Below are 12,815 nucleotides of genomic sequence, written 5' to 3'. Positions count from 1 at the left end.
CTGTTGTTCAGCCCCCGCCGTGCTCCCCCCGGCGCCAGGGCCCCCCCTCACCGGTATGCCAGCCCCATATCTGCCTGTGGGTGTTGGTGCCGGGCGCTGGAGCATGTTCCAGTGAGCAGGCGTGCGCGTGTGCTGGGACGGAGCAGCGGGGACGGACTGGGCTGGCCGGCGGGGGGACAGGGGGTTTATACGGCGCCGGGGCTGATGCAATCGTCAGCAATCCCCAGGAAAAAGGGGGGAGGAGGGCGGCGAGGGGGTGTTCCCCCCCTTCCCGGGCCGCCACATCTGGCTCCGTCCACACTTCCGGGCTGGGCGCCAGATGCGCTGGGGCTGCGCCGAGGAGGACGGGGGCTGCCAGGCAGCCGGGACACGGAGGGGGCGGCTGGGGGCTCACGTCCTGCTTGAGGGGGGGGCTCCGGCTGGGCCGCGGGGGGAAAGGGCCTGGGAAGAAGTTGGTGTGTGTGTGTGAATAAGCGTGCGGAGGCAGCAGGTCAGCCGAACCACAGCGCACGGCTCCGCTGGAGAGGGGCTGAGCTCCTTGCAGCCGYGAGTCGAGGCCGAACCCCACGCCGGCGTTGGGGGCACCGGCCATGGGGCAGCGGGCACACGCGCCACCCCGCTGCACCGAAATCGCCACCCCGCCGCCTGCCCCACTCACTGCATCTCCTCCAGCCGAGCCAGCAGCACCTCCGCCAGCTGCTTCTCCTTGGCCTCCCGGATGCCGACGTCCCGGGTCTGGTAGGACTCCAGCTCCGTCAGCTCCTGCTCCCCCGGCGTCATGCCCATCAGGCGCTTGGACCTAGGGGAGGGGGCGTCAGCACCGGCGGGACGCCCCCGCGCCCCCCCTCCTCCCCGCGCCGCAGCCCCCAGCCTCCTCCCACCTGAAGTCCTCCAGCTGCCGGGAGATCTCAGGCTCCTGGAAGGCCTGGATTTCCTGCAGGTAGCGGCGCTGCACCTCATCCGCCAGGAGCTCGGGGCGCGTGCGGTCTGCGGGCGAAGGGGGGCCGTGAGCTGCCTCTGGCCGTGCTCCCCCACCCCAGATCCGTGTGGGGCTGCCGGCAGGGGGGGGCGCGACAGCTTTGGGGGCTCCCTGTGCCCCGCCACAGTGCTGGGGGCTGTTCCCGGGCCCCCGCGGGATGGACTTGGCTTGGATGGCGAGGGGCCGTGTGCGGGGGCCGGCCGGGGCGGCRTTTCGGGGCCGGCTGCAGCGTCCCCGAGCGCCGGGAGATGGTGCCATGCAGCCGTGCGGCGCTGTCCCCACCCCCCCCCACGGCCCCCCCCTCTTCCCAGCCACAGACCCATGAGCTCACCCTGGCCGGGGCTTCCCAGGCGCTTCCGGCCTTTCTCGCCACAGCCAGCTGGGTGCGGCTGCTGGAGGAAGGGCCCAGGCCAGGCAGCGGGTGCCGGAGGGGGGTGCCAGGGGGCGCCGTGGGGCGCAGGCGTGTGTTTGGGAGCAGAGCCGGGGGCAGGGGGCCGAGCTGCGTCCCCAAACCCTGCTCTGGGGGTTGCGGGGGGGGGGTTAACTCACCCAGTTCGAACTGCACCTGGTGGGGGACAGGCACCCGCAGGAGCTGCAAGAGAGGGGGGGGTCAGGGCACACCGCTGAGCCCCCCCGGCGGCTCCGGGGGGGGAGGGAGCTGGGGGGGTGCAGGGGGGCCGGGGGGCGGCACTCACCCCTGCCTTGTCCAGGAACAAGTGGCAGAACTCGAGGAACTGCTTCTTGCCCTCCTTGGGGTTCATCCTGCGCAGCATGTCCACGTGCAGGTAGCAGAGCTGGGGGGGGGGCATGCAGGCGGGGGGTGAAGGCAGGGCCCCCCGCCCCCCTACAACCCAGCGCCCCCCCCGCTCCACACCCCCCCCCCCAAATCCCCAGGGCATTACCTCAACTCCAGCCCCTGCCAGCAGGGAGGGGGGAACAGAGAGAAGAGGTTATTTAAGGGGGGACATGCAGCACAGCCGCTTGCATGCGCATGTAAATGCCCCCCGGGGGCATTTGCACGCTTGCAGGTAACCCCTTTCACACCCAGGCCTTGCTGCCCCTCCCCGGGAGGCTGCCCCCCCCGGCGACGCGCTCACCACGGGGCAGGAGTCGAACTGGAGGACGACGTGCTGCAGGAAGGCCATGAGATAAGCCGGGTGCTGCCGCACCAGCTCCAGGCTCTGGAACATGCTGTTCTGGTCATCGGAGTTCTGGAGGGGGGGACGGACAGTGGGGGGGGGGGGCAGAGTGAGGCACCTTCCCCGCGGCCCCCCCCCAGCCCCGTGGCCGCAGCGGCGCCCTGCTGCCCGCTCACCGGCTCGATGTCATTCTCGAAGTCCTCATCCTCGGCGCCAATGATGGCCACGACGGACCCGCCGCGAGCGCCCGCTGCCGGGCTCTGGGGAGAGAGATGGCGTTGAGGGGTGCAGGGAGGAGCGCGGTGGGGTTGGGGGGGGAAGGACCCCCCCCAAAAGCGCAAACAGCCTCTCGGGGCACAGCTCCGCCCTAGAAATCTGCCCAGATCAGGGTGCTGATGTGGGGGCTGCAGGGGAGCCCCGTCACCCCCCTCAGAGCTCACCCCGTTAAACGCCTCCTCGGGCTCCATGGTGCCCCCGGGCAGTGGGGGGGCCCCGTCTGCCGCCTCGACACCTCACGCCTGGAAGGGAGAGAGGGAGTCATGGGGAGACGAGACGAGTTTGCTGGGCGAGCCACGGCACAGGAAGCCGTGGGGGGCGGGGGCCCCCCCCACCCGCGGCAAGCAGGATATAGGTGTGCGGTTTGGGGGCGCGCGCGGGCGAGGGCGCGCGTGGGCTCCCGGCCGGACGCGCTCCCCGCCGCGCAGGGAGGGCCGGCGAGCGGCTCTCCCCCCCACCCCCAGCTCAGACGTTCGGGGCGGGGGTGGCACTGGGCTGTCAATGGGGCTCTGTGTGGCACAAAGAGCCCCATTGAGAGCTGGGGGCGGTGCGGGCAGGGAAGGGGGGGGCCCTGCCGTCRGCCCCACCCCGCACGCGTGCGTGTCTGTGCGCCCCTTGGCTCCGTACACGCCCCAGCGCACGCTCTCCCCACACCCCCACGTGCCCCCTGGGAGCCCGCTCTGACCCCCTGCGGGGGGCAAACCCCCGGGGCGGGGGCGCTTCTGGGACCCCCCCACACCATCCGGCAGACCCCGGAGCAGGGGGGCACAGGTGCGCTGAGACCCCCTGCTCTGGGCACTGGGGGCCTTCCGGGTTGCTCCCTCTGCGCTCCCCCCACGTACCTGTTTCCAAGCGGGTGCTGCTGAAACGAGTCCGGAAATGTGGCAACCCCCCCCGAGCCGGGGGGGGGGGATGGGATGGAGTGCAGCCCCGAGAAGGGGAGGTGGGGGGGGGGCAGGACCCAGACACCTGGGCTCCTTGGGGCACCCCCCTCGCCGTGTCGCCCCACGGCGGAAAGGCGGCTCCTCAGGCTCTAAAACAAAGCAACGGCCCCCGGATTATTTACGGAGAGAGCAAAGCTTCCTGTAGGAAGTGATGTGCAACGCGCCGGCACCAACCCCCCCCCGACCTCCCCCCACCCCACGGCGCGGCCCGGGGGCCCCCTCCTGCCCCCCAACCCCCAGGTCCCCCCGCTCCCGCCTCACGGTGGCCCGTGGGCCCGGCCAGGGCTCTGCCTCACGGCCGCCAGGGCACCCCGCTCCCCCCCCCGGCCGCGGCGCTGCCCCTCGCCTCTGCCCCACAGCCCCGCGTCCCGCTTGGCAGCACCCTCGGCCGCTGCCCTGTCCCCGTTGGACCGCGTCCAGGGTCCGGCTGTCCGGAGCGGGCCACCGTGCCGGGGAGCAGATGCCCCCCAGCCTTGGGGGGAGCAGGGCGCCCCCCGGGGGTGTGTGTGTGTGTGGTTTGGGGGGGGGAACACGGCGGGTGCCACCGAAGCCCCCCATCCAAATGCCTCCGGGATTCCTGGCATTGCAGGGCTGCCAGGGAGGGGCGGCGATGCCAGGGAGGGGCAAGAGCTGGGGGGGGGAAGGGGACACCCCCCCCCCCAGCCTGCGCTGTGGGTGCACGGGGGCCCAGCCCTGCAGCCCTGGCTGTGAGGCGCCCCACGGACAGGCACCCCTCTCTCTTCCCGCCGCCCTGGACATGGCCCCTGCCCTGCATGGAGCCCCCCAGCCCCCCCCTCCGTAGGGCCCAGGCCGAGCAGACCCCTGCCCCCCCCACACCGCTTCCAGCCCCACGCGCATCCCCTGCCCCATGTAACCCCCAGCCCCACACACAGCCCCTGGCTGGATAACGCCCAGCCCCAAATGCCTCCTCTGGCCCTGTGTGCTCTCCAGCCCCACACGTGCCTCCTGGCCCCACATACGCTCCCGGCCCCACACAGATCTCCTGGCCCCACATACCCTCCGAGCCCCACATGGAGCTCCTGGTTCCGTGTACACTCCCAGCCCCACATAGATCTGATGGCCCCACATACCCTCCCAGCCCCACATGGAGCTCCTGGTTCCGTGTACACTCCCAGCCCCACATAGATCTGATGGCCCCACACACGCTCCCAGCCCCACACGGAGCTCCTGGTTCCGTGTACACTCGCAGCCCCACATAGATCTGCTGGCCCCACACATGCTCCCAGCCCCACATAGGTCTCCTGGCCCCACACGGAGCTCCTGGTTCCGTGTACACTTCCAGCCCCACATAGATCTGCTGGCCCCACACATGCTCCCAGCCCCACATATGCTCTACAGCCCCCCACGGAGCTCCCAGCCTCACGTCCGCCCCAGCCGCCCCCCCCCGGCGCCGKCGCCGTGCCCATCCCGTCCCGTCCCGGGGCCGAGGCCGAGGCCGGTGCCCGGGCCGACACGACACCGGAACCCGGCGGGAAACGGTCACTTCCGCCGGCCCGGCCCGCGGCGGGGACACTCACCGCGCCGGGCCGCGCCGCCGCTCGGGTCGGGCCGGGCCGGGTCGGGCGGGGGAACCGGGAACCCGCTGCCTGTTCCGGGCGGGTCCGGGCCGTCCGCCCCTTCTCGGCGCTTCCTGCGGGAGGAGCGAGGAGCCGGGACCGCCTCCCCCGGGCTCCGCCGCGCCGCCCGTCCGCCCGCCGCTGCTCGGGGCCGTGGGGCACCGGGCGCCCGGATCCCTGCGCCCGCAGGAGCCGTGATGCATCCCGGTCCCTGCACCCCCAGGAGCCATAGTGCACCCCGGTCCCTGCACCCCTAGGAGCTCCGGTCCTGGCACACCCAGGAACCACAGGCACCTGGATCCCTGCACCCCCAGGAGCCACGGTGCATCCCGGTCCCGGCACCCCCAGGACCCCTGAGCACCCAGGGCCCTGCACCCCTGCTCCTCCAGGACCTCCACCTCCTCCAGGCCCCCCTGTGCCCTCAGGCCCCCCCAGGCCCTGCATCCCCTGCGTGCCCCCATGACACGACGCAGCCCCGCGGGTCCACCCGGAGGTGCGCAGCCACGGGGCAGCCCTCCCCGGGGCTGCTGGGCTGCACCCTCGCAGGGACGCCCCATCTCCGGGCGCGGGTTATAGGGGATCCCACGTTCGGGGTGGAGTGTCGGGATCTCTCCCCCCTGCGCAGGCGCCCTCRGTGCCCGCGACACCCCCCGGCGGGCCGGGGCCCTTCGCCTCACCCCCGGGGCGCTGGGCAGGGGCGGGTGCAGGGCACTGGGGCGCATCTCCTCCCGCGGGGCCCGGCGCAGAGAGCCCGGCGCAGGCGCGTGGCGCGCGGGGCTGCGCTCGGCGACGCCGGCACAGCTCGCATCAGCTCAGCACGGCGCAGCACGGTTCAGCATGGCGGGCGCTCCCAGGCGGCGCGGCACCCCGCTGCCCCTCTTCCTCTGCCTCTTCCCAGGTAGGGCCTGGCCAGGCAGGGGACTCTGGGGGCACGGAGCGGGCGGCGAGAGCCAGATGGGAAGAGCCCCCTGCTGCGCCCTGTCGTCCTCCTGATCCCCAAAGGGCTGAAAACGCCCTCGCGCCGCGGCCCATCCCRATCTGCTGACCCCAAAGGCGCGGGCTGGGCCATGGCTCGCGGCTTGCGCAGCGGCGGTGGCGGGCCACGGCTCCACTCCGTGTGCTGGGGGGGGGGAGAGGGCACCCCGAAGGGCCCGTCCCCGCGCCCCCTTCCCAGGTGCCCCYGCTCAGCACCCCGTCCCCCGAGGCGCCCCGGAATAGCACCGGCCCCAGCCTGGCCCTTTCACTTCCTGTCAACAAGGCCCCAAAAGAGGAACCGAAACCAGGCCTGGGGGGTTTGGGGCGCCGCATGGGGGGACGCGGGGTGCAGGAGCCCRCTGGGGACACCCCCGGCCCTGCTCCCGGTGGGGCCCTGAGGTGCCCCTGCGCTCTGCCCGCAGGGTGCCTCTTCCTCGTGCCCGCCACAGCCAACCGGACCTGCAACACCAGCGGCTGCACCTTCCCGCCGCCACCGGCCCCGTCCCGCCTTGACCCAACCCCTGTCTCGGTGGAGAACCGCCAGGCAGCAGCGGCCCGCTGCCGCTCCAGCGGCTCCTCTGTGGTGGTGGCGGCCGGTCCCACGTCCCACACCGCCACAGTGGGCGACCGCGTCAGCCTGGAGTGCGTCTTCGAGGCACCCAGCAAAGCCACGGTGACCTGGAACCGGGTGTGCCCCCGCAAGAACTGCAGCGCMTCCTTCACCCCCGTCAACGCCAGCCGCAACGGCGATGGCGACCGCACGGTGAAGCAGTTCGACAACCATGCCRTCCTCATCTTCCACCATGTCGACAAGAGCGACGCTGGCCTCTACTTCTGCCGCGTGGAGGCTGGCCGGGCCACGGGGCAGTCGTGCGGCACCTACCTGCGCGTGCGCAGTGAGTGCAGGCACGCGCAGGACGGGGGGGCGGTGGCAGCAAGGGTTTGGGGTCGAGCTGACACCTGTCCTGTCCCCCCCCGTCCCCTCCATGTGCCCCCTTTCAGACCCGGTGGCYGTGCCCTTCCTGAACATCAAGGAGTCCACCAAGAACCGGATCATCACGGCAGAGGGCATCCTGCTCCTGCTCTGCGCCGTGGGACCCGGCTTCTTCCTCCTCTTTAGGGTGAGCCCCAGGCGCCAGCCCTCCCTGCCCCCTGTCCCCCCCCAGAGCGTGCAGCGGCGGGTTTGGAGTTGGCCCAGTGCTGGGGTGATGCCCCGTGCTTAGCTCTGCCCTTTTCGGCCACCGCAGAAGCGATGGGCCAACGAGCGGCTGCTGCAGCTGAAGAAGAGTGCCTACGAGGAGGAGAACCTCTACGAGGTGAGCCGGGGCGAAGGGGGGGCCGTGCGCGCCGGCCCTCCCTGCAGCCACTGCCGCCACCCCCACCGCAGCGCAGCACGACACGGACCCCCGTGACCCCCTCCGCGCCTTTGCCTCCACAGGGGCTGAACCTGGACGAGTGCTCCATGTACGAGGACATCTCGCGGGGGCTGCAGCCCACCTACCAGGACGTGGGCAGCCTCTGCGCGGGCGACGCACAGCTGGAGAAGCCGTGAGGGGCCGCGCGGCGCGGGGCGGGGGGGGCCTCGCCTCCGCGTCACCCCGCAGCCCCCCCCACCCCGGCTGCCCCTCGCACACCAGCTTCCCGCACGCAGGGGGAATTCGGCGCCAGACGCCCCTTCTTGCCTCCCCCCCCTTCAGCTCCAGTGCCCCCTGGCTTTGCTTGGCTGTTTAATCACAGGGTTCCCTTGGTGTCGCCTCCCACCCCACCGGCTGGGCGCCTCGACGACCAATAAAGCTAACGAGATGCTGACGGGGGTCCTGGGGTCCGCGGCAGGGGGCAGCTGCGCATGGCTCACAGGAACAGAGCCGCTCTGTTCCCGGCCATGGCCCTGCCTCGAGCTGGCGCTTCTCAGACTTTCCGGGCTGGAAGCGCCCCGTGGGCCGCAGCGGGAATTTCCACGACCCGCCCCGTTCCCCCTGCCAGGCCGGCGGCAAACGAGGAGTCATCGCTCCCGAAAAGAAGGAGGAAAAGCAAAGCTTGTCCCCTCTCCCGCCCTGGCTGCCCGGGCGCTGCCCCCTCCGTCTCCCCAGGAGAGGGGACTCACCAGTCGCAGAGCGCTGCTTCCGCTGCCACCTCCCCGTCCACCCGGAGCGCCCGGGAGCCTGCGGCCGTGCTGGCGAAGCGCACTGCATGGGGACAGCAGGATCAGCACCCACGGGCCTCCCCACGAGCACTGCCCATCCACACCGCCCCTTTCTCCCCTGCCAAAGGCACCGGCTGTTTTAGGCCCCAGCTGGAAGCGTCCACGGGGATGACCCTGTCCCCATGAACCTGTGGAAAACTGGGATAATTTCACAGGGAGCCAAAATTGGCACGTTTTAGTGAAGGACGTCCCCGCGAAGTAAGGGAACTTCCTCAGCTCGCACTTCGGCGCCCCAGGGCCCAAGGGTAAACAGTTTCTCCCTGCCTTGCCCGAGGGAGGAGGCCTGTGCCGGCCACTCCTGGGTTTTTGGGCACCGAAATGCCCCCCAGGATAAAAACCACCAGCGAGAGGGGTGCCGGGGACTCGCCTCCCCTGCTCAGACTCGGTTCCTCCTCACCGCCGAGGCAGCTGTACCTGTTGCAGCCCTGGGGGGCAGCTGCAGCGCGCGACATGCAGCTGCGGCCGGGGGGAGTTGTGGGGGGGGGCTGGGAGCGGGCAGGGTGCCGCGGTGCTCATGGAGGCAGCAATCCCGTGCCCCCGGGGCCCAAGACGGTGTCAGGAGGAGGCTCCCCAAAGCCGAGCCCCTCCGCGTTAGGGGGGGATTCCTCACCCGCCCCCAGCACAAGCGCCGTGTCCTCCCCAACGCCTCCCTCGGCCGGCCCGCGCTCCCGGCCCTCCCCGCCGCCGTCCTCCAGACGCGCTTGGAGAACCAGCAACGCGGGATATTAATAAAACATTTGTTATGAAGATAAACACGGAGCAGGGGAGAGCTGAAGAGCACAAAACTTCCTCTGCTTCCTGTCAGGCCTCTGCGGGCTGCAGAAGGCAGTGCTGCGACAGCGAGCAGAGCCGGGGGGGGGGCGCCTCGCCCGGGCCGAGGGCAGCCGCTGCCCCATCCTCCCGGTCACCCCCTCTCTGCACGGCCCCAAACTGCCCCGGGCGCTGTGTCGGCCTCCTTCCCAGCTCCCAGCCTAGCCTGGGGGCGCCAGATGGCCCAGCTGCGCTCTCCCCCCCCACGCTGGGTCCTTGCTGAAGCCCCGGGGCTGGCAGAGCGAGCATTTGTTGATGCAGAAAGGCCACCGGGGCGGGCTGGGAGGGGAAGGGAGGAGCGGGGCTTCGACACGGAAAGAAACCTGCCGTCTGGCCCTGCCCTGCGACCTCCTTCCGTGGATGCCAGCACACCTGAGGCAAGGAGGTACGGGGCGCAGGGCGAGGGGAGAGCGATCACCACTGCATCTTTAGGCACCGGGGGATGTCAGGGCCACATCAGGGGAGGAGGAAAGGCCCCGGGAAGCTCTATTGCTTACCTAAGGAATTGTTACCCCGTGGCTTATTGATTTTGATGTATGCTTTTTTCTCCCGTTCATAAGCTGCGCACGTTAACTCGGGTGCTGTGTCCGGTGGCTTCGGCAACGGCTCCCCTGGGTGCCTCCAGAGAGAGCGCTATGCAGAGCTGCTTAGCCGCTGCCGCAGCGGAGCTGCAGAAATAAATGGGCAGTGACATATTTGGGCCTAATTCTCTGTAGCCGCAGAGTAAATAAGAACCCAGGCCTCCGAYGGAACGCGAACGCACACAGAAAGATGAGCCGCTGCGCTCCTTCTTGGAGCCAGGCATGGAAAACCACAGCAGCCTAATCCTGATACTGATACCTTCTGATTATAATTGACTAAGCAGTGACACTGTCCCCTCGCATTTGTGTCTGGCTCAGCATCAGCTCGGCTCCGTGCCGACAGCCTCCGACAAGCTGCCGTGTGGGAATGCAGGAGGCAGCACAATGGGAATGAGATGTCAGGCTGCGGCCGTGGCTGCGCTGGACTGCAGCCAGGGTACGGAGGGATCGGCGGGCCGGGTTGGGGGGGCCACAAGGACGTTTCTTTTGTCATTCCTGCCCTAATGTTAACGCAGCAGGAAGCCGAGCTGCGGGCAGGTACGAGCAGAGGTAGACGGCGGGCAGCAAGGTTTACATTTTCTTAAGCGAGAGGAGGTGGTGGCCAGCGAGGAGAGCTCGCCCTCCAAAGTGGCTCGTGGTTGTTCGGGCACGCGGGTACCCTTRAGGGGACCCGCCGGTGGCCCGGCCCCCCAAATTCACAGGCCGGCAGCTCCCCGCTCCCGCGGCTCCGGTGGCAGCACGGACGAGAACCCTGCAGGCACCGGCTCACCGTGTCGAAGGTCGGTGACGTCAGGGTCAGAGTCTGCCACGTCCCTGGGGGAAGTTTCATCTGTTTTCTCAGGATCTGTTGTATGCTGGGAATCCTCCTTCTCAGTGGGGGCCTTGCAGCTTCCTTCTGCCATAAAGTTTGTGTTTTTTTTTTTTTTTTTAAAGCAAACTACTTTGTACGTGGAAGTGTTGTTTTCTAACGAAACAATAATTTGCTGCAGAATTTTTCCAGAACATTTTTGATTTAACAAACTGAGTTGTCAATGTTTCCAAAATCGTCGTGCAAACGGCTACAGGAGTTTTTMCCTTTTGTGGGGAGGAGGAGAAGTCTATTTCAGGACAAAATTTCCCATGCCTTTGCCAAGGAAAGCCGCTCTGGTAACCAGCAGAGGGAGCATCCAACACAAGCAGTTTGTGGTTGGCCCTTGTTAGATGCCTCAGCCCTCCGATCTACCACCTTCAAGAACTGGCGTGGAAGTGAATTGCTCCTCTCCACACTGCGGCCAAGAAACCAAAGATATTAATGATTTTGTTGGATTTCAGCTTTTCTAGGTTTTTTACATAATTCTCCCTGCACCCTTTAAGTGTTTTATATCCATTTTATTGCTAGCAAAGACTTTTGTTTGAATCAGGGCGTGAGGATTCTGGCTTCAATTATTCTAACTATATGTTAATTATTAAATAATTACAAGCACTTTCTGCGTGTCACTAGTAATTTGAGCCCTGACTAGATCACAGACTGGGCTACTCATGTTGAGACTATTGTTGAGACATTGCTCAGTTAATAGTGTGTTTCACCTCAGAAGTGAGATACGTTAGCAAAAAAAAACAACAAACAAACAAAAAAGACAAAAGAAGAATAAAATATATCAAGTATTCTTACCTGTGTGATGTTTTGCCCTTTCTCCTTCCACTTTTTCAGAGCCGTGGATTTATATTGTGGCCTCGAGGTTTTGACTGTAGCTGTAAGAAAGATGAATGTGTTCCCAAATGTGTCAAGACAAAAGAGTGCTGAAATGATTAGTATCACAGTGCCAGGGGCTGCCAGCCCTTGCACGTTTTCAGCGGCTGTGACAAGATCACAGGTGTCGGGGACGGGGAGGGCTTCGCCCGCGCCCGTGGGAGATCGGCGCGGGGCAGGCAGCTCGCGCGGATGTGGCAGACGAACCAGTTGAGCTGCGCCGTGTCGCTATTTAAGGCGCAGCACAAACAGGCTCAGGAGTCGCAGGGAAGGGCAGCCCCGCTCAGGCGGGAGACATTAGAGAGCTCACACGTGGCTGCTAAGAAATAGCTCTGTGCTGCCCGTTATGTTATTTTAAGGTGTTCCCACGACAGACGGAGAGGACACTAGCAGATTACCACCTTTGGCTTCGAAGCGGTACGAATTGCCTGAAAGCGTAAACTCTTGTGGTAAAACAAGTGTCACAGTATGGTTCAAACCCTTGAAAGTTCTTCGTGCACACTGCGCACTTCCTGCCTTATCAGCGCCAAGAAAGGACGTGCGCGTGCCTCAAAGCAAAGCCGCCCCCCGTTTCCACGCCAGCCGCTTGGGCTTTTGGGGCTGCCAGCCATGACACGTAAATACAGGCTTTGGGAGAGGGTGACCTAAGAAGGAACTTTCAGGACATAAGTTCTTCCCAAACCCTGTCACAGGGGAACTGCTTCCCAGACGGGAACCCTGGGGGCTTTGCTGTCCTGGCTGCGGGACTTCACCCCAGCAGGGTGGCACCCCACGGGCCTGGAAGGCTCACCACCACAATACCCAGACAGATGCATGCCACCGCGAGGGTGGGCCGCGTCCTGGGGCACAGAAAGCCGGGTCTCTCTTACCCAGAGGTGCAAACTTTACCCTTTTGGCAAGTTCCTCCCACCCAAACAGAAAGTGGAAGCTTCAGGCAGGCAGAAGCGAAATGTGTCAGCTCTGCCTGCTTCTGCCAGGTGGTGTGCCATTTGTGTGTCACTGGTCTCCTCTCCACCTGCCCTCTTCACCTAGTTCACTGCTGAAGTCAGTTTCACTACATTTTCTTCAAGGCTACCATCTCTGCCTGCTGTCTTTGAGGAAAGCAGACGGACATCTCTTCAGACTGGTCTTCCACCTAACTGGGGAGCAAGAGAGACAAAGTGGGCCTTGCTGTCCCCTTTCATTTTCCTGGAAAAAAAAAAGAGAACTCCACTTGCTCCCATCACAGTTCCTCGCCTCGGGATCCTCTCCTTCCTTGCTTCCCAGCCCCGTACTCCAACTAGAGAGCTTCCTTCCCTAGGGCTAGCACTCACAGTCCCTGAGTCCAAACTGACACCCCAGGGATACACAGCCAGGTGTTTACCAGAGGACTGGAGCTGTGGGGAATGTGGTGCCTTCCCTCAGCTGCGAGGCTGGCACTATGGGGTGGCTGCCCTCTCTGCTGGGGGGTCTCCTCAGCGCTGGAGTTCAGCTGAGTCCCCTCAAACCTGGAGCTCGGCACGGTCACGGTCCCCTCAGTGCCAAGACTCCTGGGGATGCCAGCCCTCCCGGTCCTGGGGTTCGGCAGGGTCATGGCCCTCTCGGTGCCGGGGCTCCCCGTCC

The 12,815-nt window shown here is 66.6% G+C and overlaps 2 protein-coding genes across 2 annotated transcripts in view; one reads left to right on the top strand and one right to left on the bottom strand.

Moving 5' to 3' along the window:
- The window catches only part of ARHGEF1 (Rho guanine nucleotide exchange factor 1), a 17,462-nt gene extending 6,356 nt beyond the window's left edge, over window positions 1–11,106 (bottom strand). The window contains exons 1-9 of the mRNA XM_026077408.1: window positions 7,995–11,106; window positions 3,237–3,427; window positions 2,559–2,636; window positions 2,295–2,378; window positions 2,077–2,190; window positions 1,675–1,773; window positions 1,529–1,571; window positions 882–987; window positions 659–799 (exon numbers count right to left, since the gene is read on the bottom strand). Coding sequence (XP_025933193.1) covers window positions 659–799; window positions 882–987; window positions 1,529–1,571; window positions 1,675–1,773; window positions 2,077–2,190; window positions 2,295–2,378; window positions 2,559–2,585 — 614 coding nt within the window. The 5' untranslated portion in view covers window positions 2,586–2,636; window positions 3,237–3,427; window positions 7,995–11,106. The remainder of the gene's footprint in view (window positions 1–658; window positions 800–881; window positions 988–1,528; window positions 1,572–1,674; window positions 1,774–2,076; window positions 2,191–2,294; window positions 2,379–2,558; window positions 2,637–3,236; window positions 3,428–7,994) is intronic.
- CD79A (CD79a molecule) lies at window positions 5,672–7,699 on the top strand. The gene is made up of 5 exons (XM_026077480.1): window positions 5,672–5,813; window positions 6,313–6,786; window positions 6,893–7,011; window positions 7,138–7,206; window positions 7,329–7,699. The coding sequence occupies exons 1-5, from the start codon at window positions 5,753–5,755 to the stop codon at window positions 7,440–7,442; spliced, it is 837 nt and encodes a 278-aa protein (XP_025933265.1). The 5' UTR covers window positions 5,672–5,752; the 3' UTR covers window positions 7,443–7,699.
- Window positions 11,107–12,815: the final 1,709 nt, after the last annotated feature.

Source organism: Apteryx rowi, unplaced genomic scaffold (assembly GCF_003343035.1).
Source record: "Apteryx rowi isolate R43461 unplaced genomic scaffold, aptRow1 scaffold_1113, whole genome shotgun sequence".
In the NCBI taxonomy this organism is placed as follows: Eukaryota; Metazoa; Chordata; class Aves; order Apterygiformes; family Apterygidae; genus Apteryx; species Apteryx rowi.
Note: the sequence above shows the minus strand (reverse complement) of the source record. Positions and strands in the feature narration are given on the sequence as shown.